This window comes from Strix aluco, chromosome 11 (genome assembly GCF_031877795.1).
Source record: "Strix aluco isolate bStrAlu1 chromosome 11, bStrAlu1.hap1, whole genome shotgun sequence".
NCBI lineage: Eukaryota > Metazoa > Chordata > Aves > Strigiformes > Strigidae > Strix > Strix aluco.
This window is the reverse complement of record NC_133941.1, coordinates 3595416-3616880: the sequence shown is the minus strand read 5'-3', so window position 1 is coordinate 3616880 and position 21465 is coordinate 3595416. Positions and strand designations below refer to the sequence as shown.

The following is a 21465-nucleotide window of genomic DNA, read 5'->3' as shown; positions in this document are numbered from 1 at the left end:
CGCCATGATGTGCGTGGCGGGTAGTGCGGGGCCGCCATGATGAGTGTGGCGGAGCGGGGTGCCCGGCGCCTTGGGAGGGTGGTGGGGGCTCGGCGGGCCGGGAGGAGGGGCCGGAGCCCAGCGTGGGGGTGTGCCCAGGCACTGCCACCCTTCGCAGAGACCTCTGGGGGGGCCCCAGCCCCTCACAGGCTCCCCCCAGCATGACCTGGCCGCGGCAGGGCCAGTGGTGGCACCCCGAGGGGAGGCCACTGGCAGGGCTGAGCGCAGGCTGTTGGGGCTCCCCTCAGCACCCCTGGGCTGGGGACTGGGGGCTGCTCCAGCCGGGAGAGGAGGGGGTACCGCTCCTCAGTCCCCTCAGAGCTTCTTCTGTCTGTCCCCAGGCGCTGGAGAGCCCCAGAACCGAAACCACCAGCAACCAAGCGGAAACGGCAGCACGAGAGGCAGCAGCGGGGTTAGACAGAGCCAGGCGGCTGCCGCCACCGCGCAGGAAGGGCTGCTCAGGGCAGTAAGTGCAGCCAAGCCGCCGGCGTGGCACAGCCCAGCTGCAAGTCCCCTTGTTGTTTGGGGGGCCGCAGGGCAGTGAGGGACCCTGGGAGAGGGTCTGGCAGCCCTGAGCAGTCAGGCAGGGGGGTTTGGATGGACCGGAGGGTGTAAGGCAGATCCTGGCTGCGGGCACAGAGTGACTGGCAAGACCCAGGCTTGCCACTTCACCCTTGCCACTCACACGGCTCCCAGGGCTTGGCTGGGGTGTGACAAGATGGTTGAGGAGCTTCATCAGCATTTGCAAGGTGCGGTGGCCCGCGCAGGGAAGGGCAATGAGCAGCCATGGGTGCACACCCAGCTGTGCCCTGCTCTGCCTGCTCTGCTGGCCCCAGCAGGAAGGATGGGTGCAAGGAGCTGCCCTCCCGCCCAGCGCATTAGCAAAGTGTCCCGCTCATCAGCCCCAAGAGGAAGGAGGTGGAAATGATTAGATAGCGCCATTGTGGTCTTGATTACATCTGCAGAGCTGAGCTCCTCCACAGCGGTGGTGTCTCAAGTGCAGATTTGAAAGATTAGAGGGCCCACGCTGGTGCCTGACTCCCTAAACAGGCAGGCAGGCAGTGGGGGCTATTGCTGCCCTCCGGGGCTGCAGTCGAAGCCAGCTCAGATCTGGGGACAAGAGCGAGGGCCCGGCACGTCCCCACCCCCAGCCCTGTGCCACCTGGCCTGCTTGGTGGGGAGCGGGTATCCAGGAAGTGCTGAACCCCCCCTTCCCCCGTGGCAACGGGGCACACGTGTCCCCGGGGAGCTGGGAACCTCCCTCCCTGCCCTTCCCTTCCTGCCCTCCCCACGAGGCCGGGGAAGGTGGAGGTGGGGGCCAGCTCTGCCCACAGGGCCCAAACCGGTTCCTCCAGGCCTTGTGTGCGCAGCAGGGTGGGGGGGGCCGGGGCCAGGGCCAGGGCCAGGGCAGATCCTGGCAGCAGGGCCAGTTGTGTGGGCTCTGCCAGGAACGCAGCAACTCATTTTGGGGCTCCACGGCAGCTCTGAAGCCCCGGGGCTGCAGCCCACAGCCAGTGCAAACCCACAGCCCCAGGGCAAGAGTGGGGGACACGTGCCTCAGCTGGGGGGTGGCTGCGTGTGTGTGTGTGTGTGTGTCTGCCCGCCCCCCACCCCCAGCAGCACGGGGCTGCACCGCGGTGGGGTGCTCCCTGCACCACCCACAGCCAAGAGGTGATCTGAGAATCGCTGCTCACACCAGACCAACTGCTGACTGTCCGCAGGGCAGGAGCCGCCCAGGACCCCTGCCCAGCTGGCTGGGGTGGGGGGGACATGCACCGGCGTGGGCAAGGAGCATGCTCGCATCTTGTGTAGCTGCTCAGGGTGGGGTCCAGGCTGGATCCGTCCCCATCCCCAGAGCCCCGGGGGTCCCTGCGGGCAGCCTACGTGAGGCCTGGCAGCATGGTGGCTCATGGGGAGGCTGTCGGAGGCGCCGAAAGAGCTTTGGACAGACACGACATCCCCGATGGCTCTCTGGCTGCCCGCTCAGCGGGAGTGATCGTGTCATTCCAAAGCCGTCTCTCTCCGGGGGGACGGATCCTGCCCGGGCACCGCTCACCCCTGGGGGTGCTGCGGGGGCAGGCAGGGAGAGCCTGGCACAGGCTGGTGGCCGCAGGAAGCTTGTAGAGCATCTCATGACCTGTGCCACCCCAGTGCAGGTGGCCAAATCCACGCTGTGGGCCAGCAGCCGGGGCCACCACTTGGCAAGCTCGCCCCAGCGGTTAGTCCCCAGGAAGCGAGCTGCTATTTTTAGCCGTCAGGGGCACAAGACTGCCAGAGAGGCCCCAGTCCAGGCGTGGGGGGGGGGCTGAACCACGAGGCTGGGCACCCGTGATCCCCCATCCCGACACCTCCCCTTCTCTCAGTGTGGCCCCCACGCCACGGCCCTGGCCCCACGGAGGGGTTGGAGTGAGGCGATCTCCTCTTGCCCAGTGCCCAGCCTGGTGTGGGGCGGCGGCGGGCAGCGGGGTATGGGGACGCATGGGGCGAGGCAGGGGCGGGAGCGCGGGTAACGAAACCCCAGGGCAGCTGGGCGCAGCGGGGACAGCTGCTTTTGGGATTCCGTTGCCCGCGCTGGCGCCACGGAGGGACGGGCACGGGGGGTCACCGCCACACCACCCCAACCCTGGGGCGGCCAGCGGGCCAAGGAGGGAGAGGGCGACTTACCGCCAGGGCCCGGGGCGGAGGAGCTGTGTGGAAGCTGCGGCCGGGCCGGTTGTGGCTGGGGGTGCTGGCAGAGGCTGGGGTTGTGCCGTGGGCTCCCCCCCACGTCGCAGGCCGGGTGCCAAGGGGAGGGCGGCGCAGCTGAGCCAAAAGGAAACGGCTCCGAACAAAGCCCCGGTGGGGTTGGAGCATCTGGTGCCAGCCCAGCAGCCCCCGGCGGGGCCCGGAAACCCGAGCTGTCCCCGAGGGAGGGCACCCGCCCCGGCACCTGCACCCGGCGGCACGGCACGGCCCTCGCTGCTGCCAGCGCCTCCAGCCTTCTGCCACCCGCTCCCGGGCGAGGAGGCCCTAGGGCACCCGCCGTGGCGTGAAGGGGGGGGAAGTGAAACCGTGTGGGGAACCCCACCGGCTCCACGCGGCACTTGCCAAGGGGGACCCGCGGCCCTGGCGTTGACCGAGGGTCTGTGGGGCGCTGGGGATTCCCGACACCTCCCCACCCCAGCACGGCATGTGGCGGGAAAGGTCCTGTCGCCGACGCTGGGGAGCTTCCCGGTAACCCCCGTGGTGTTGAGGCTCTGGCTGGCCCCGGGTGGGGTGGCATAGGGTGGGGGACGTGGGTCCCCAGCCCCAGGGCACCCCTTGGCCCCCAGTCCCCTGCCACCCACCCCACTGCGTGTGGCACGGAGGAGAGGGGGAAGAGGAGCCCGGCAGCCCGCGGTGCTCAGGGCAGGGAAGTCACGGTGGTGGCTCCGGGGGGGGCTCGGTCCCGGCTGGCAGCAGCCGCCCCACAACTGGGGACACCGTGCCGGGGTGCAGCACCGGGGCAAAGCCGTGCCGGGGGTGCAGCAGGGAGACCGGGGGGAGCCGTGGCCGAACCCGGGGCACCGGCGGGGCCAGGCCGGGCGGGCGCCCTGCGGCTGCGGGACGGGAGCGCAGCCGAGCCCCGGTCCCGCTCCCTCCCGCCGCCCTGCCCGGCCGCCCGTGGGGTGGCGGGGACCCGGGACCGGGAGCCGCCCGCTCCCCTCTCACCTCCGGCCCCGCAGCCTCCGGCGCAGCAGCCCGGACCGGTCCACGGTTCTCCCGGCGGCGGGGATCGGGGAGCCCCGGGCGGGACCCCCCCCGCGCCGCCGGGGCAGGGCCGGGGCAGCGCAGCCCGCGGTGCCCCCGGCGCCCCGCAGCCGCTGTGCCGCTCCCCGCCCCGCCGCCGCTTTCGGTTTCGCTCCGGCGCCGGTCGCAGCCCGCCCTGGGGCGCATCAGGTCGGGGCGGGTCCGGGCCCCGGGGGAGGGTGGTGACGGGTGTGCGTGCGTGAGTATGTGTGTGTGTGTGTGTGTGTGTCCCTCCCCACCGCCCCCCCCGCGGCAGGAGGTGGGAGCCCCGGGAGGGGGCCCCGGGCCGGCCCCGCTCCCGCCCCCGGTGCCGCTGTCCCAGCGCGGTTGGCGGTGCCGGCGGCGGCCGCCAGGGGGCGCCAGGGGGCGGGGCGCGACGCGACGAAGGGGCGGGGCCGCTCTGCGCTTCCGCTGGCGGCGCGACCATGGCGGTGGCGGCGCTGCGGCTGCTGGGCCCGGCGGCGCGGCGGGCGGCGGGCGGGTACCGGCACCGGCAGCGGGGCCGTGGCTGTCACCCGGGGGCTGGGCGAGGGAGATGGCTGTGGGGCCCCAGGGGCGGTGGCCGTGGAGATCTCTGAGGGGGGGCGGGCTGGGGGTGCCCATGGAGTGGCTGTGGGGATCGCAGTGGGGTGCCCGTGGGGCTCTGAGGGGCGGGTAGCTGTGGGGTGCCTGTGGGGATCGCAGTGGGGCTGCCAGGGGGTAACTGGGTTGTCCATGGGGCTCACTGTGGGGTGGCCGTGGGGCTGGCCGTGGGTCCCACGTGTCCAAGCTGCTCCCCGTCCCCACAGGGTGCCATGCCGGGCTCACCGCCTCGTACCGGCGGATGACGAGATGTACCAGCGGACACGGGTGACGGTGCTGGAGCCGGAGAACCCCAACATCATGTTCATCGACGGCTACACCAACCGCGGCTTCACCATCAACAGGGACCTGGTGGTGGGGCCCTGCGCCATCCTGCCCCGCACCATCCTCCAGTGGAACGTGAGTGCCCAGTGGCGGGGCAGGGGCTTGGCCACCGCCACGCTTTGGGCCCTGCTCAGTGCCCTTGGTGTCCCCGCAGGTTGGCTCCTACAGGGACATCTCACATGAAAGTCTGTCGCTGTTCCGGCTGCTGGAGCCCCAAATAGGTACGTGGGGTGGCTGGGGTCAGCGCAGCTCTGCCTCAGCCCACGCCACAGTGCCCTGCCTGGTGTTTTGGGGGAAAGAGCAGCTTTCTGGCATCCTCCTGCTCTGCAGCAGCAGCTGGAGGGGCACAGCGGGGCAAGAGGGGCGCAGCGGAACAGGCGTCCCCCCCTCATTTGGGCTCCTGTAGGCTGAGGGGGAGCTGTTGGTCCCTGCAGGGAGGGCGGGTGTGGGCCGAGGCAGCCTGAGCGCGGCCCTGCCCGGCCTTGCCTGCGGTCATGTCCTTTTTGCAGAGATCCTGGTGCTGGGCACTGGAGACAGGGTGGAACGGCTCCACCCCGCCTTGCTGAAGCAGATGCGGGAGTGCGGGATCGCTGTGGAAGTGCAGGACACGGTGAGGAAGGGTGTGCACAGGCAGCACCCCAGTGAAGGGGAGGGCCACGGGGAGCCCCCCCCACCCCTGGGACTCTGTGGAGGAGGCGGGGGGGGGAAGGGGGGGGGGCTGTGCACCCCGTGGGGAAGGGCCCAAGGGCTGGGGCTTCACTCCCTCCCCTTTTCTATTTCACAGCCAAACGCGTGCGCAACATTCAACTTCTTAACAAGTGAAAAGCGCATGGTAGCTGCTGGGCTCATCCCTCCACGGGGCACCTACAGGGGGGTGTAGGTGCAGGCTGAGCAGCTCTTACCTTGCCTGCCTGAAGCCAACCCTGCCCCCCCCCCCCCCCGCCGAGCGTCACCGCTCCTGGTGGAGGGACGCTTCGGACTCAACTGTCGGAGCTGCTGCCTGGGTGGCGGCTCTGCACGCAGGAGGGTGTTGTGAAACGTGTGGGCTTGGCTTTTCCCCAAAGTCCCTGGCTTCTCGGCCTCCTCACCCGGTCTGGCAGCACGGCACAAGGCAGGAGCATTGCTGGTAGCACCGCACCAGTGCCTTGGCAGCAAGAAGCTGTTGCCCCAAGGCAGGGCGGAGGCTGGTGGGGTGAGCTGCACGCTCCAGTTGGGGCTCCACAAGAAAAATATATGTAAATTGGAACCCCAGAGCAATGGTGTGGTGGTTAACACACAGCAGAGCGAGGCTGGAACATGGCACTGGTGCTGTGGGTCAGCACCAGCAACCGGTGTGGCCCACCTGGCGCTGGCCTGCCCCGGCTGTCCTGCGGGGTTTTGTGTCCCTCGAGCTGCAGTCGGGTCCCTGGGGGGGCTGCACCTGTCTCCCTGCAGGCTCAGCTCAAGTAGGGGACGTGGAGGGGGGGTCACTGTCCTGTCCCCCCCCACACACCTGACACTGGCTCATGGTTGTGGATGCCACCCTGAGGTGGGGGTAGGGGATGTGTGTACCAAATCACAGCCTCATGCTCCAAACCCTGCCACCTCCGTGGGGCAGCGGGGGATGCAGCTGCAGCTGTCCCCAGACCTGAGTCAGCTGCGTTAATGAACGTTTGACACGATTACATTGTAATTCAAGGCTTTGGTTGTAGCTGTGTAAATCTAATTTGACATCACCGCGCTGGGGAGTGATTTTTTTTTTTTTTCCAAACAACACTAAAGACACAAAAGGCTGATGGTAAACACGCGCTCTTCAGCAGGCGTGACATTTGCATGTGCTGGGACACACACGACTGATACAGGTGTAAAACACCCTTGTCACCTGCTGTTGCAAGCACAGGTAACTGGGCCAAGCCGGGGCAGTTTGCACTCATCAGGCATGCAGAAACGCAAACACCGGCTCCTTTGTAAGCCCAGGCACTTCCAAGTTCATTGTCCACACACCTTCTGGCAAAAAAAAAAAATCATACATGAAGCCTGGGCAAGCAATCTGTACCACCTGCACCGACCAGCCGAAGTGGGGCAGTTGCTGGGGGGACGGTGTAGGATGTTTAGGGGAAAGGAAGGAGAAAGGCAGATTGGGAAAAATGGGAAAATATGGGTCCAAGGGCCTGGTGCCTGTAAGCAGCTGCAGCACCGAGTGTTTCCAGGGCCGTGGGGGTAGGTGTGCTCGTCCCTGCAGCAGCCAGCCTGGGCGCGGGGTCCTGCGGCAGCCTGGCTGCTGCTGCTGCTGGCTTTGGCAGCTCCCAGCGGGAGCTAACAGCCCCATAAAATCCATTTGCTTTTTTCTTGCCCAGCAGCCACTTGTCTTCTGCTCTTACAAAGGTGGGGTTTTTTTAAACACACCTGCCCTGTCCCCTCCCCACGCCCCTCAGACGCACACAATGTCCCTTCTGCAGCCACGAGCTGCTCCTGAGAGGGTGCAGGAAGAACAAGGGCAGTACAGAAGGAAGAGGGGCTCTGGGCTGACACCAACTGCACATATTTTCCTCTTTTATTGTAAACCAAACACGGCCAACGCGTGCAAGGCTCCAGGCATCAGCCCAGGGTCCTGGGCGGCGAGTGGGCCCCTCCCGGGTGGTGATGAAGCAGCCAAGGGGACACAGGGAGCTCCAGGCAGCCCACAGAGTAATGGCACTTCTGCAGCAAGAGCAGCTCCCGCACGGGGTGGCACAGGGCTGAGTGGCACGATGACAAGACACATGGGGACCTCCCTCAGAAGAGGCGCTTCTCGTACCTGCGAGGGGAGCAGCAAACCAGAGCCCTTTTACTGACCCACCTGGCCCCAGCACCCACCCGCCGAGAAGGTGGGGTCCTGCCAGAAGCACTTACGAGTGGAGGCCGTGCACCCCTCCCTCCACCTGGGCGGACGTCGTTCTCTTCTCAAACTTCAGCTCTCCCGAGTACATCATGGCTCTGCGGGGGAAGGACACCCATCACAAGCCAGCCAGAGGCCACGAAAGACAGTGCAGAGCACTGGGACAAGGGACAAGTTCCTGCAGCTGCAGCCAGAATGCTCTTTACCGAGCTCCTAAGAGCCAGGCAGAATAAGGTAACCCCAACATTTCAAGCCCAGCCAGCTGAATACGCCACAACAGACCACACTCCTGCATCCCTGGGGCTGGCAAATCTGACACAGTGCTCACCAGAGATGAGGGGAGAGGGCTACAGCGAGGTCAGACTGCACAGAACAGGCTGCAGCTTGGGGACAGCCTGCCCAGGGACCCCAAATGGCAGTGCTGTCACCTAACCAGAGCACAACGAAGAGGAAGAACTCACCGGACTTGGGTCAAGCTCTTGGCACCAATATCCTGGCAGGAATGCTGGATCCCAGCAATCAGATACGGAATGAACTTGTGGATAGAGCCCTTGTCCTGCACTGCGCCAGAGACCCCCTGGGCCACTTTGATTTTGTCCGTCTCACTGCACGAGAGCACAAATGAAGGAATTTTGTGAAGCAGAGAAGCCCCAAAAGCTTGATCTGCTGCCCCCCAAAGCACCATCTCTTACCTGAAATACCGGTTCTGGCTGCCCAAGTTCTTGTCCATGGCATCTAGTGAGCCCATGCCACGGTATTTCTTCAGCCTAATTCCATCCGAGAAGAAGTACTCGCCTGGGGCCTCCGTGGTGGCAGCCAGGAGAGAGCCCATCATCACTGGCACAAGAGATCACCAAGAACAGCGTGTCAGCAAGGCTGTGGCCACAAAACCCTCAGGATCTCTGCGCAGACCCCCCCCTGTGCCCCCAGCCACCTGCAGGTACCGATAGCGTATGGAAACCCTTCCCAGGAGACTCCCTACAACGCGCACGACCCGGCCGCCCGCTGTGCTGCTCACCTGTGGAGGCCCCGAGCGCGAGGGCCTTCGCAATGTGCCCAACCGTCTGGATCCCTCCGTCTGCAATCACGGGGACGCCGAATCTCCTGGCGTATTCGGACACCTTGTATACCGCCGTGGCCTGGGGGCGGCCGCACGCCAGCACTGCAGGCGGGGAAGAGAGCAGAGACAGGGTCAGCTCCCACGCAGCACCGCGTCCCCTTCCCCAGCAGGCCCTTTTCGGCTTCCAGCACACACATGCTCCAGCATTCGGGAACGCACAAATCCCTGGATGCTCCTTCCCTAGAGGCTGAGTTGCAGGAGAAGTGGATGCCCAGGAGATGCCTGCTGGGACATCCATCCTCACAGTCCTCGACTCCAAAAAGCTGTGGGTGACCTTGGGACTGGGGATCTTTAACCAAATGCCTGGAATCAGCTGAGACTCGTGGCTCATCCTGATGCGCAGCAGACGTGTGGGGAGCTCGGGAAGGAAGCGGAGCAGACTCCAAAAGCCCCTCTCCAGAGCATCCCTGGCACGCAGCCGCGTCCCACTGCTCGTTCCCTCCTAGGGGTGCCAGACCCCTTCTCTGTATGCCCAGCAGCTGTATGATGTGCTTCTTGCATGGAAGGGCAGCTGGCTGGGAGAGAGCTGGTATGTATATATATATACGTATAGATATATTTTTATCTATACATATACATCTGCACACACACACACAAAAACATGCAGCAGTAGAAAAGGAAAATGGGGCAGGATGATTTGATGGCTTACAGAAAATAATTTATGTTCCTGCCCTGCAACGTAGCAAAGATTCTGTCAAGTGTAGCTGCCCCACGGGAAGGGAGTTATTAGCTTTGGATTCACCTGCTCTTCCCAGTCGGTAGCAGTTAGAGGCTTCCCATTGTGCGAGGGAAAATGAGCACAGGGCACGTCCTGTAACACATTTGTCAGCCGCAGGCATGCAAGTACGCCGAGATAAGCGTCTCTCAGGGAGACTTCCCTTCCCCACAATTAACTGGAAGCCTTTTTTCCAGTCATGGTTAGTCCGATACACCGGGTAAGATTATGGCCATGCAGGATTAGTAGTTTGGAGTGTGAACTCCAGGTGTGGTTTAGGCTGCCTGGCAGCGCACATCCCTGGCAGAGGTTTGCCGAGGCCGGGAGTCTGCAGTTGCTCCGCTCCCGGTGCCCAGCAGCAGCTGCTGAGAGAGGGAAGCCAGACTGCAGGCTGAGATCATGAAAGAACTGATTTTAATCAAACAAAACTCGGTGTTAAGCTAGGGCTCAGCCAGCCAGGGAGAGTCTGCTAGCTATAACATGAATGCTGTTAGTCTTAAAGAGATGGTCTCGCTTGGTACTGCACTGCTAAAGGCCACGTTGTGGCTGCAAAACGCTGCAAGGGAAGAGCTCTGTGGAGAGAAACACCTGATTTTGGAGGGTCTGGAGTCCAGCGTCTATGGGATTGTGCCACAGACAGGGCGGGGCCTGCAGAAACCTTGCAAGAACTACCACAGAGACCAGCCCTTTAAGGCACAGCTTGGCTCAGGGCTCCTGGGAGCATCGCACAGTTCCGACTGTCCCAGCGCCCGGCGCCACAGCTTGAGCGCAGGTTTCCAAAGCAGGGTTCCGAGCACACACACACGCCGAGTGGTCTGGGTGAGGGTTTGCCTTTTTTTTTTAAGTGTATCTGCAAAGGGTGGCCCTACAAGATCATCTACTAGAGAAACCGGGATCTTCAACAGAAACCTCTTGCCCTTTGAGGCGCATCGGAACTAGGAGAAAGGGCAAAACCCAAGGCTTGGCTTGGGTGGCTGCTCAATTGGAGAAGTACAGAGCAGACAACGCTGCAGCCTGTGCTGGGCAGGGGAAAAGTCCTTTCTCTCCACAGGCAGCAGTGGGGAAAGATGTGCTCCTGGCAGGCCAGGTGCCAAGGTACTGTGGTTCTGGTACGCTGCCGAGGAGGCCGTACTCAGTTACGTCCCTCTGTAACCCCAGGGGAGGCAGCTTCAAGCGAAGCTTAGCCAGTGCACAACCTCCCCACAATTCAGATTCAGAGCGGGGTTGAGGACTGCTCCTGGATCACCTCCCAGCACTGGATCAGCAGGGGCGTGCCCGGCTAGGAGATCCAGAAGATGCAGTCAGAAAGCCCAGTCAGGCTCCTAACTGGGATTTTGGAGCGGAGGGTGGACAGGCCTGAGTGCCCTCAGCTTTTGACAGTTCAGACCCTGCTTTAGGAATTCAGAAAGGCTTCTCAGCTTCCATTTCAGATTCAAAACCAGTATCCAAAGCCACAAAACCCCAAGTGCATCTACAGCTAAATTATTCTCAAACAAGCAGTAGGGCTATGTGCAGCCAAATCAGGGTCCTGCTTCAAGACACATAATTAGGGTTGGGAACAGGGCAAGTGACTTACTATAGGTGCCCGTGACAGTAGAAGGGCATTTGGGGCTGTGGGACTTTAGGTCTGGAGGGATCTTTGGAGCAGCTAAACAAAAACAAACACACACATTTTAGAGACAGAAGAACAGCAGCAGAACAAAGGACCCCAGCAGTGACCTGCTACTAGGCAGAGCATACGGTGTGGGACAGAGCTGACCTTGCAAACCCTTCCTAGCCCGAGCCAAGCCAGAGGCCAGACCCAAGCAAGCCAGGCCTGGCTGTGCACAGCACATGCTCATCCTACCCCAGCGGCCATCCAGAGAGGTGACCCCCCTCACCCAAAGAGCCAGAGTTCTTGCCCTAAGGGGGACAAAAACCTGGGGAGCTGCGGTTAAGAGGTTTGCAACCACGTCTCCCGTGAAGCGCCACATTCTACCTCTGCTCTGTTCCTTCCCCAAAACCATCACCCAACCCCACTTCCCGCGGCAGCCAGGAGAAGCACCCTCTGGAGATGTTCACCCCGCTGCAGAAGGGAGCGTGTCCTCTGCCTCGGAGCCAGAGGAGGACACGCGCGTCCTGGTTCTGCTCTGGCTATGGAAGCGTCAGCCCAAGGACACCGCAACCTCCCTAGAAAGGTCACCCGAGGCAGACTGTCCCCTGCAGCCAGTGGCAGGCAAAGCAGGAACACAGCCCAGGTCCAGGGCTGCTCGAAAGCTCTGCGATGGAATCGGCAGAGCTAACGCGGCGCCTTCAGCCATCAGCTACCCTCTTGCTGCCTCCCCTGTCAAGGAGACCAAGAAGCGAAACAGAGAGGCGCTGTGTTCGTGGGCTGCAGCACCTTGCACCACCTCTCTGCACTTCACCTGCCAGGTTCAAAACATGAGGACTGAGCCTGTCCTCAAGGCAGCCTTTCTCCAGCCCTGGGGATGCCCCTCTCCGCCTTTTAGCTGAGCGTGACACAGCCTCTGCCCCACACAAGCTCCAGCTAATGGCAGAGACAACGGCCAGAAATCCCATTTCGGCCTGGAAAATTGCAGAAAGGCATCGAGCCCAGCAGATCAATACTCAAGCATCACGCACACCGCTGCCAGAGGGAAGGGGAGCGCAGACAGCCCGCTGCACTCCACCCGTCCAGCCCCTCTCCCTGCAGAGCTGCCCGCCAGCCCCATCCCACACCGAGCCAGCGGCTCTTCTCGGGCAAAGCCACGTGTGCCACAGCTGCTCTACTCAGTCTCGGTCAGTACTGGGAAATGCCTTTGCTGCTGCTGCCACCCCAAAGGTTTGACCCAGGTGACGAGAACGTCCTGGACGAAGGGGGTGAAAGATGGCTTGCTGTTGGGACACTGCCCTTACAACGGGAGAAGTCCATCCCGGCTACGCTGCTTTTCAGCAGGGAATCTCTATTAAACAGATGTCTCCAGCCTATTTAGGAGACGGCTGATCTCTCTCACCTTCCTGCGTGATGCAGATGGAGCCACTGCCCATCCCGACTCTCAGGGCATCGACCCCTGCGTCAATGAGGTTCTTGGCCTGAGCAGCGGTCACAACTGTGGGGAGCAGAAACTGGTTTGAAGAGAGACAAGCAGATTTGCGCGCGCCTGCTCTGCCCTGGTGCTTCCCCCGTGGCTGCAAACATCCCCAGGGTCAGAGCCAGGCCTGGCTGGCCACAGCTACCAGGCCTATCTGTAAAAGCAGCTGTGAGTTTCTGTCCCAGCTGACCCCAGCGGGTGAGGTGAAACGCTGGTCCTTCAGGTTACTCTGCAACACGCTTACACCCAAAGGCTGAGCTAGCAGAGGTCACCGCGTGGTGCCAAGTGCTCTTTGGGCCACACCACGCAGGGAGGGCAGAGCACAGGCTAACAGCAGCACCAGTAACATACCAGCCAGGTAAAGACAAGGACTGCTGAACTCTGCTGCCAAGAGGCAGGGTAAATTTCCATTAGATTGCCACATTAAGCAACATTCGTTGTTATTATTATTATTATTATCCAAAATTTTAAACTGGTGTGTAAAAGAAGCTAACATGTGACGGGCTACAGAGGACTGTAGCGCACTGTGCTGCAGAATAAAGGTTTCAAAATATTTGCAGCTGTGGCAGCAGCAGGGTACTGCCCTGTATCTGCAGAGTGCTCTTGCTCTGTTCCACAGGCCAGAGGAAACCATTTTAAGTTCACAGACATTTACCAAGACGACTGTTTCATTCACATCCCTGCAGCTCCCTCTAGGCCTAAGAAACAAATGTAATTTAAAGACAAGAACAGTCTTCAACACATGCCTACCGTTTCCTCCAATAACTTGTAGGTTGGGATATTTCTCCTTAATATATTTTATCATATTGATCTGGAAGATGGAGTTCCCCTGAGAGGAATCCTGCAACAAAAAGAAAACTAATTTCAACCAGAATTTCTGCAAAAGATTACAAACACAGCTCCAGAAGAGCCTCAGATCTTCACTCTGCTTACTGGGGTCTCTGCTAAGCTGGCTAAGTGGCCAAAATGACTCCCCAGATTGGGCACAGAACCAGAGGAAAACCTGCTGCCAAGACAGTAATGTACTTTCCCTGTGCAAGGCAATTTATCGTGAAGACGTCAGGAATACCCTTCAGGTTTGAATCCTGCGGCTTCTACAGTAGGCAACAAGCAGCACATCTGGCTGCGGGTAAGAACCAGCTGGCTCTACCACCAGGACGCTGTCAGCCCTGTCTCAAACTACAGGTGAAATGGTGAATGTTCCTTGTGAAACCCAGCAGGGCTGGCGAGGGGATGCGCCTCTCCCTGCTGCGCAGCAGAGCAGCTGAAATACCAGATGTTGACTACCGAGCGCTCAGGCCCTGCCGGTCTCCGTGACCCAGCCAGCTCACGGTGTCTGTTAAACATTTCCAGCTGCAACGTGGCTCAGCCGTGCCCTTGCAGCACCGTGGGCTGGCAAGCTAACAATTGATGAGAAAACAACGTGTAAATACAGGTGGTGACAGCTGTGCCCGAAAGGTTAGAGGTCAGAAGGGGAGGCAAGCAGAGCAGCTCTGGGCTGACCACTCCTGAACATCAGGATAACACAGTAACAAACACCAAAGAGCTGAAGGGAAACTGTAAAGCCAAATAGTCAAAACTAGTTAGGAACATCAGAGACAATGGCAGCAGTCTGCAAGAAGCGTTTGTAGAATCACAGAATCATCTGGGTTGGAAAAGCCCTTGAAGATCCTCCAGTCCAACCATGAACCTCACACTGACCGTTCCCAACTCCACCAGATCCCTCAGCGCTGGGTCAACTCAACTCTTCAACCCCTCCAGGGATGGGGACTCCCCCCCTGCCCTGGGCAGCCCATTCCAACACCCAACAACCCCTTCTGCAAAGAAATCCTTCCTAAGAGCCAGTCTGACCCTGCCCTGGCGCAGCTTGAGGCCATTCCCTCTTGTCCTGGTGCTTGTTCCTTGGCTCAAGAGACTCATCCCCCCTCTCTGCACCCTCCTTTCAGGCAGTTGCAGAGGGCCATGAGGTCTCCCCTCAGCCTCCTCTTCTCCACACTAAACCCCCCCAGTTCCCTCAGCCGCTCCCCATCAGTCCTGTGCTCCAGACCCTGCACCAGCTCCGTTGCCCTTCTCTGGACACGCTCGAGTCATTCAATGGCCTTTTTGGAGTGAGGGGCCCAAAACTGAACCCAGTAATTGAGGTGCGGCCTCACCAGTGCTGAGTACAGGGGTAAGATCCCTTCCCTGTCCCTGCTGGCCACGCTAGTGCTGATACAAGCCAGATTCATACAGAAGATTCTGTATGAACTGACAATGTTTCTCTTCTCAGCCTACATACTCCCTTGAGGTCAAATGAGTTCCCAGGCAAGAGGAATCCCTCTTACTTGAGGACTCAGACCCGAACGAGACCGAGAAGTCAATAAACTGCCGTATTCTAACAGAAAAGGGCCTGTAACGAAGACAGTAAGTGCCATGCTGCTGCCCCACTGCCAAAGAGATTCATTCAAACGGGATCCTCAGTCCACCCAACCCCTCCAGGCCATCGTGATGCCTGTGGGTGGCTCACCAGCACCACTGCATCCACGCCAGCCTGCACCAGGAGGTCCAGCCGATACTTGTCATCTTCGTGGGTCCCGATAGCGGCACCACAGAGCAGCTGCTTCTTGGAATCCTTAGAAGCCAGAGGGTAGTCCCTGTTCTTCTTGAGATCAGTGCGGGCAATTATAGCCACCAGCTCGTCATCTTCATTAACAATTGGCAGCTTGCCTTGAAAAGAACAGAAAGAACATCACTGCGGATTTCTGCAGGAGACAGGCATTAGCCCGGAGCGGTGTGGCAGACCAGGAGCATCAGGCAGGCAGCAACTGGTACAAGGTGGAGACTCAAAGAGGTGTGTTACCAAATCTTGCTTGGCCACAGATGCCAGCTCGGGAAACAAGAGCAAGGAATTTGCAGTACTGGAGAAGGACTCAGTATTTTCACGCTGACCACAGAAAAACTGCATCTTTTTTAATAATTAGACCCACGACACTATGTTAAAAGTCAAACTACCAAACCCTAACAGAGCTGAACTGAGTGGCAAAATGTGAAGGCCAGGATAGAAAACTGAATCCCTCAGTTTCTAACAGATTTGAGATGAACGCACGTGAACTCTGTACCCTGGCAGAGGGCTGCAGGCACTCTCTGCTCGCCGTCCTCTCCTCGTGCTGGAACGCAGCCCTCCCGTGTTCCACCCACACACGGACACGTGCCCACATTCACCCGCTGCTGCTCCCAGCCCAGCGCTCCCACAGCTCTCCTTCGCGTCGCAGACGTTCGCAGGTACCTTTTTTACTCCTTTGCAGAATTTCGTTCGCTTCTTTCAACATTACGCCAGCCGGGGCCACGACAAGATCCTCCCGCTTTGTCATAATCTAGTGGGAGGGAGAAGATAAAAAGTCACAAGAACTCCTTCGCACTGATCTGAAAATACTGAACCCCTCTGCCCACGTGAAATGCTCTGCAGCAGCTGTGTGGGAGTGCTCCACAGACAAAGGAGCCCACAGCACAGCAACGCGCCTCCAGAAACACACAGAACAGCCTCCAATGTGCTGTCCCCATGCAAGCACCAGCCATCAGCCCCCAAAGCCCATCAGTGTAGTGAAAACAGGAGACAGCGGAAGGCCTCAGCACACCGAGGGAGAGCACCTAGAAGCAAGGGACGACTCTCAGATGACGCTTGTTTGGGATGTCACCCAAACAGCCCTCCCTTTTAATAGAGTGCAGGGAAATAAGGGCTGGAGATACTTCCAGAGTCCCATGTTGTTCTGGCAGAAATGCTACCCCCGAGCTCATTTTCAGGCAGCAATCCCCAGCACCCAGGCTCTGGAAGGGCGCTGCTGCAGGCAAGGTCAACGGGGCAAAGGAATCGTTTCAGTCCAAACAAACCCGCTCACCCACGCTCGCTCTTGACAAACAAGCACTAAAACACAGCAGAAAGGCAAGGGGCAGTGGACATAAGCTGGAACAAGGGAACATCTGATGTGGTATGCGGAAAAAAAAGCTTTCACCACGACAGTGGTCAGACAATGGGAGAGCAGCACAGAGAGGTGGTGAAATCTCTCCATCCTTGGAGATGCAGACACAGCCCCACACACCCTGCTCCAGCTGAAGGCGCCCCAAGCAGAAGGCTTGACAAGGGACCTCAAGGTCCCCTCCCACCCGCAGCATTCTGCAACCACAAAGTTCACGTGGGACGTTCTCGTGAAAGGTTACTCGAGAAGGCCAGGCAAAATGAAAAGGGAATACTCTAACCCTCAAGGAAGGTAGATTAGTTGCGCACAACAAGGAATAGAGGGAACATTTTAGTTATTTATACCGTAAGAACAGACATTTTGCATCAGGAAGGAGGTTCACCCTGCCTGCATCCACCCAAAATCTTGTCTGTGACAGAACCCACATTTCAGGAGAAGCCTGAGGACTCACAGACATATCCCAACACGCTCCCTGAGCCTGTGGGATCCATGAGCTTCCTGAGCTACAGGAGACCTGTGTGTTTAACTGGATGGCAATGACCAGCAAGAGGGCTGCTGGACGGTGAGTGGGGGCAGATCTAGACCATTCCTTTCCCTGGCCTTGCCTAGTGACAGAGGCAAGCACCAAACGCTAACAGCAGCGAGTTTCCAACTCTGCGGCGCTGAAGGATGCACGTAAAAAAAAAATGGCTCCTCTGAATGGGCCAGCATCGCTTCAAAGGGCCATGTGCCCTTTTATAACCTACTCCTGGTTTAAGATTCTCGTTACAGGTATTTATAGGCGATTTCAAACCAAACAGGGATGAGCATGTGATAGCAGGTTTGGTCAGCAATAGCTAAAAATAGTCGTGAGTCAAGAGCAGAGCCTGGCTGAGAGGCACCGGCGGTGTAACCTGACAGCGCCACAGAGCTACGGTTACACAGCTGGTGTAAGAGGAGCACCAGAACTAACAGGAATCGACATCGGCATCGCGGAGAACATTCTCCTGTCCCAGGGGCGTTCAACAGCGCAGCATCATAAAGGCTGAACTGAGAGCCTCCAAGTTCAGGGGGTTATTTTAAAGAGCAAGTAGCCTAGATAAAAGGACAAGGCAGTCCTGAAAAGGAAGATCAGCACTTGGAAGGCTCACTGGGCACAACGCAACTGCTACAGCACCAGCGCGTTACGTGGGACCACAGCAGCAGCAGGAATTAATTACTGGACCAGAGGAGAGCACCAGCTGTGGAGAGGATGGCTTCCCCAACACCGAAAGATAACCCGGCAGCAGGAGTCACGCCAACTGCACGGCCACTCCCTCGTATCTGCACTGCAGGAGTCGCAGCGAGAGCGTAAGCAAACGAGACGCTCTCCCCTGGAAATACAGTTAAAGACGGACCCGCGGGAGCTGACGTGGGGCTGCTCCCTCCCGCGCAGCATCCTCAGCCACGCGCTCGCCCTTCTCCTCAGCACGAGCCACCCTGCTTCCCAGCGCGACGCTCGCGTCACCGGCTGCTCGCAAGCCCTTCTCACCTCGCCGAGAGGCAAGTCGTGCTCTGACTCTTTGAGGAAATCAATATCTCGAGACGAGATGATCCCAACCAGTTTGCCCCCCATCTTCCCATTGTCCGTGATGGGAATCCCACAGAATCCGTGACGAGCTTTTGCTTCAAACACATCTCGCACTCGGTCGTTGGGGCTCAGCACCACAGGGTCCGTGATGAATCCTTGCTCGTATTTCTGGAAAGCAGCAGATTCAGCAGCCAGGCTAAGCGGCACCGCCAGGCCGAGCAGAAGCCGGACACGTGCCCGGTGGCTACCGCGGCTGCTCACAAAGATCAGCAACCACCCAGCCTGGCCACGTGCGCACCGCCAGGATGACTCCCAGACCAGCACCAAGGCTCACCCAAGTAGCGTTACATTCCCAAGAGCGCCCAGGCTAACCCTCCTTCCCAAAATGACAGGGAATATTCCCACACCAGGAGGCCTGGCGGTTCGCAAATCCCCGGCTGCGCGCGGACGGCACCTAACGCACAATGAGAGGTTTTGTGCGGGCAAGCACGGCGGCGCTACCGTTCCGGAACACCGAGATCCGGCACGTTTTAACTGTCTCACAGCTCCTTCGGCAGGGCCGAACCTGCTGCCCACCTCCACCGAGCGCCCCGCGCGCGCACAGTTCGCTGCTGCCGCTCCGGCCGCTCACCTTCACCTTCCGCACTTCGTTGGCCTGGAACTCCGGGGTGCAGTTGTGGTGGATGAAGCCAATTCCCCCGGTGAGCTGGTAACACAAAGGTGGCTGGAAATGGCTGCAAAAATCACCCGGTGAAGCACCGGGGCCGGTCCAGCTGCTGGGCACGGGGCGCTGGACCAGCCCCGCCACTCTGCGGGGAGCCTCGGGGGGCAAAGCGGGGCGACTGCCTCCGGGGGTGCCGGGGTAAAGCCCGGGGGGCACGTCTGCACCCCGAGGGAGCTGCGGGGGGGGAGTGTATGTCTGGAGCATCCATGTGACCCCCGGAGCGGCCCGGCCTGTGCCTCGCACGGCATCTCGCAGCGCCCCGCCACCCCGGTAACGGCGGGAGGGGCGTGGGGCTCGCCCGGGGCGGCGGCAGGCCGTGCCCGCCCCGCGGGGCCGCACTCACCGCCATGGCGATGGCCATGCCGGCCTCGGTGACCGTGTCCATGGGGGAGGAGACCAGCGGGGTTTTCAGGGTGATCCTCTTGGTCAGCGCCGAGGTCAGGTCCTGGCGGGGAGGGAGGGAGGGAGGGGAGGAGGGCGGGGAGGGGGGGGAGGGCGGTCAGCGGCGGCCCCGGCGCCAGCCCCCCGCCCCGACCCCCGCCCCGGCCACTCACCACCTGGTCCGCCGTGAAGTCGATGTACCCCGGGAGGATGAGGAAATCGCTGAGGGCGCGGGGAAAAACGAGGGGAGACGCATCAGCGACCGCCACCCGGCCCCGCGCCCCCGGTGTCCCCCCGCGGTGTCCCCCCGCCGCCCCGGTCCCACTCACTTGTAGGTGAGCCCATCGCCGCAGCTGAAGAGCTGCTGCGCCGTCAGCCCGTCATCGGGCACGTAGCCGGTGCCGCCGCTGATGAGGTAGTCCGCCATGGTGCCGGCCCGCCGCCGCCGCCGCCGCCGCCGCCGCCGCGTGCCCGCCGCCCCGCGCGCCCCCGAGCGCACGCGCGCCCCGACGGCAGCCGCGAGGGCTCAGGCGGCCCCCGGCCAGCGAGAGCGCGGCCCAGAGCGGCCGCCGGAAGGGGCCGGGCGCCGCCTTCGCCCCCTCTCGCCCGGGAGGACACCGGGTTTCCCCCGCCCGGGGACCGGCCTACCCAGCCCCGGGGCTTGCCCCGCTGGTTGCTGAGCCACCCCCCACGGCGGGGCAGGGAGGCCCCGGTGTGCCCCGGGCTGGGGCTCGGGCCTGGGGGCGGGGAAGGGTTTGGCAGCCGCTGTCAGTGCCTCCTGCCCGCGGGGTCTGTCCCACTGGGGGCACGGGGCCAGCGCGGACATCACAAGCCACAAACGGGAGGTTTTTGTTCAAGCCAAGCAGCTAACAAAATGTATCAGAAGGAAGCAGTAAGGAGAGTTTAGTCTTTAGTGGGGGGGGTTTAGTCTGGAGAAGAGGAGGCTGAGGGGAGACCTCATGGCCCTCTACAACTCCCTGAAAGGAGGGTGCAGAGAGGGGGGATGAGTCTCTTGAGCCAAGGAACAAGCGCCAGGACAAGAGGGAATGGCCTCAAGCTGTGCCAGGGCAGGGTCAGACTGGCTCTTAGGAAGGATTTCTTTGCAGAAGGGGTTGTTGGGCGTTGGAATGGGCTGCCCAGGGCAGGGGGGGAGTCCCCATCCCTGGAGGGGTTGAAGAGTCGGGTTGACCCAGCGCTGAGGGATCTGGTGGAGTTGGGAACGGTCAGTGTGAGGTTAATGGTTGGACTGGAGGATCTTCAAGGGCTTTTCCAACCCAGATGATTCTGTGAGAGAGCTAAACTGCAGGTATGGCCCAATGCCATCCTGTGGGACACTCTCGGCCTTGCTTACACAAGCACAACCCATATGGTGTGACACGTGCTTAGAAAATAACCCAGAAAAGACTGGCCAGGGGTGGCTTGCACAGAAGGACACTGCCCGCAGGGCTCAGCGCGTTAGGTGTTGAGTTCAACACTAGATACTCCCAACAGCTTCAGAAGAAAGACGAGAAGGTGCTTGTTGGGCCTGTGGTGGGTGCAGAGGTGGAACGCACCAGCACAACCCAAAGCAACTTCGTAAGTCAGAAGTGATCTGCAAGAAGGATGAAAGTCAAGAGGCAGGAGCGAGGCGACCGTGTAGCAACAGGAGAATGACAGGCACAGGCGAGAGATGGAATCGCACCAGGGCAGCAGTCCTGTGGGGATCCCAGCTGGGCGTTAGCCTCGCACAAGCCCCCTCTTCCCAAAGCCACCCTGCCAGGCCGCAGGCACCAGTGCTGCGAAGAGGACGGCGGCACAGCCTGGCATGGCCCAGCACGCTGCGGGGGCTCAGTGCAGCACCCCCCTGCCCGCACTGCACATGGCGGCTGGAGGGAGGATTTCAGGGCAGAGCAGTAGCAGGAGGAGGGAAGACTGTGCCTGCAGGAGGGGAACAGGCACACACAATCTGCCTTAGAGGAGCCACAGGAATCACCAACCGGCTTTTTCCAGGATGGGATGATCCCCCCACAGCAGATCCATTTGGGCGTCAGGAAACATTCCTGTACCGCAGGCTACAGAACAGCCGCCGCCTCTGATGGTTGGTTTGCTTCAGATCTGGCCTCAGAGCACCAGGGAAATGAGACAACCAGACCCCTTCTCACCTCGCTCTTGTACAACAGGTTCTCCAAGGCAACCCAGGATTTAACACAAGGTCAGGGGACTAAAGAATGGTGCTCCTCTATCTTCAACTGTCTTACTGCAGTAGATTAAATCCTTGTCCAAAGATCAACAAGTAGCTTTAAGAAAATGTGTTACTTGTATTACCCAGCTATAGGACACAGGAAATGTGAACAGAGGCATCTGCTCAGGTCTTCTGAAATACTCGGAAGCAAGTGGCCACTG

At 60.6% G+C, this 21465-nt stretch overlaps 3 protein-coding genes across 6 annotated transcripts; 2 read left to right on the top strand and 1 right to left on the bottom strand.

Annotated features, from left to right (window-relative positions):
- The first annotated feature begins 62 nt into the window (after positions 1-62).
- Positions 63-5964, top strand: NDUFAF3 (NADH:ubiquinone oxidoreductase complex assembly factor 3). 2 transcript variants are annotated; one of them, XM_074835724.1, is made up of 5 exons: positions 63-505; positions 4596-4788; positions 4868-4934; positions 5223-5323; positions 5498-5964. In XM_074835724.1, the coding sequence occupies exons 1-5, from the start codon at positions 201-203 to the stop codon at positions 5591-5593; spliced, it is 762 nt and encodes a 253-aa protein (XP_074691825.1). In that variant the 5' UTR covers positions 63-200; the 3' UTR covers positions 5594-5964. The 2 variants fall into 2 exon arrangements, with proteins under 2 accessions (XP_074691825.1, XP_074691826.1); XM_074835725.1 differs by lacking the exon at positions 63-505 and adding an exon at positions 4224-4288.
- Positions 5965-7228: 1264 nt separating this feature from the next.
- On the bottom strand, positions 7229-19571 carry IMPDH2 (inosine monophosphate dehydrogenase 2). 2 transcript variants are annotated; one of them, XM_074835722.1, is made up of 15 exons: positions 19413-19571; positions 19257-19305; positions 19046-19147; positions 18610-18684; positions 17940-18146; positions 15742-15829; positions 14983-15182; positions 13227-13317; positions 12399-12494; positions 10982-11053; positions 8589-8732; positions 8263-8407; positions 8032-8175; positions 7585-7668; positions 7229-7489 (listed from the first exon to the last, which is right to left on the bottom strand). In XM_074835722.1, exons 1-15 carry the CDS (start codon positions 19508-19510, stop codon positions 7468-7470), a joined length of 1617 nt encoding a protein of 538 aa, XP_074691823.1. In that variant the 5' UTR covers positions 19511-19571; the 3' UTR covers positions 7229-7467. The 2 variants fall into 2 exon arrangements, with proteins under 2 accessions (XP_074691823.1, XP_074691824.1); XM_074835723.1 differs by lacking the exon at positions 10982-11053.
- Positions 8739-12437, top strand: LOC141928072 (uncharacterized). Of its 2 annotated transcripts, none has more exons than XM_074835727.1 (2): positions 8739-9219; positions 11437-12437. In XM_074835727.1, the coding sequence occupies exons 1-2, from the start codon at positions 9190-9192 to the stop codon at positions 11896-11898; spliced, it is 492 nt and encodes a 163-aa protein (XP_074691828.1). In that variant the 5' UTR covers positions 8739-9189; the 3' UTR covers positions 11899-12437. The 2 variants fall into 2 exon arrangements, with proteins under 2 accessions (XP_074691828.1, XP_074691827.1); XM_074835726.1 differs by having other exon boundaries at positions 11083-12437.
- Positions 19572-21465: the final 1894 nt, after the last annotated feature.

Excerpts from the sequence above, each read along its gene's own strand:
- IMPDH2 (XM_074835722.1), bottom strand. The coding sequence starts at position 19,510 with ATGGCGGACTACCTCATCAGCGGCGGCACCGGCTACGTGCCCGATGAC. Across the intron at positions 19,306-19,412 it reads GGCGATGGGCTCACCTACAA|CGATTTCCTCATCCTCCCGG; the intron begins GTGAGTGGGACC and ends CCGCGCCCTCAG. Across the intron at positions 15,830-17,939 it reads ACGACTTGCCTCTCGGCGAG|ATTATGACAAAGCGGGAGGA; the intron begins GTGAGAAGGGCT and ends CCCTCCCACTAG.
- NDUFAF3 (XM_074835724.1), top strand. The coding sequence starts at position 201 with ATGACCTGGCCGCGGCAGGGCCAGTGGTGGCACCCCGAGGGGAGGCCA. Across the intron at positions 4,789-4,867 it reads GCACCATCCTCCAGTGGAAC|GTTGGCTCCTACAGGGACAT; the intron begins GTGAGTGCCCAG and ends GTGTCCCCGCAG. Across the intron at positions 4,935-5,222 it reads GCTGCTGGAGCCCCAAATAG|AGATCCTGGTGCTGGGCACT; the intron begins GTACGTGGGGTG and ends TCCTTTTTGCAG.
- LOC141928072 (XM_074835726.1), top strand. The coding sequence starts at position 11,239 with ATGCTCATCCTACCCCAGCGGCCATCCAGAGAGGTGACCCCCCTCACC.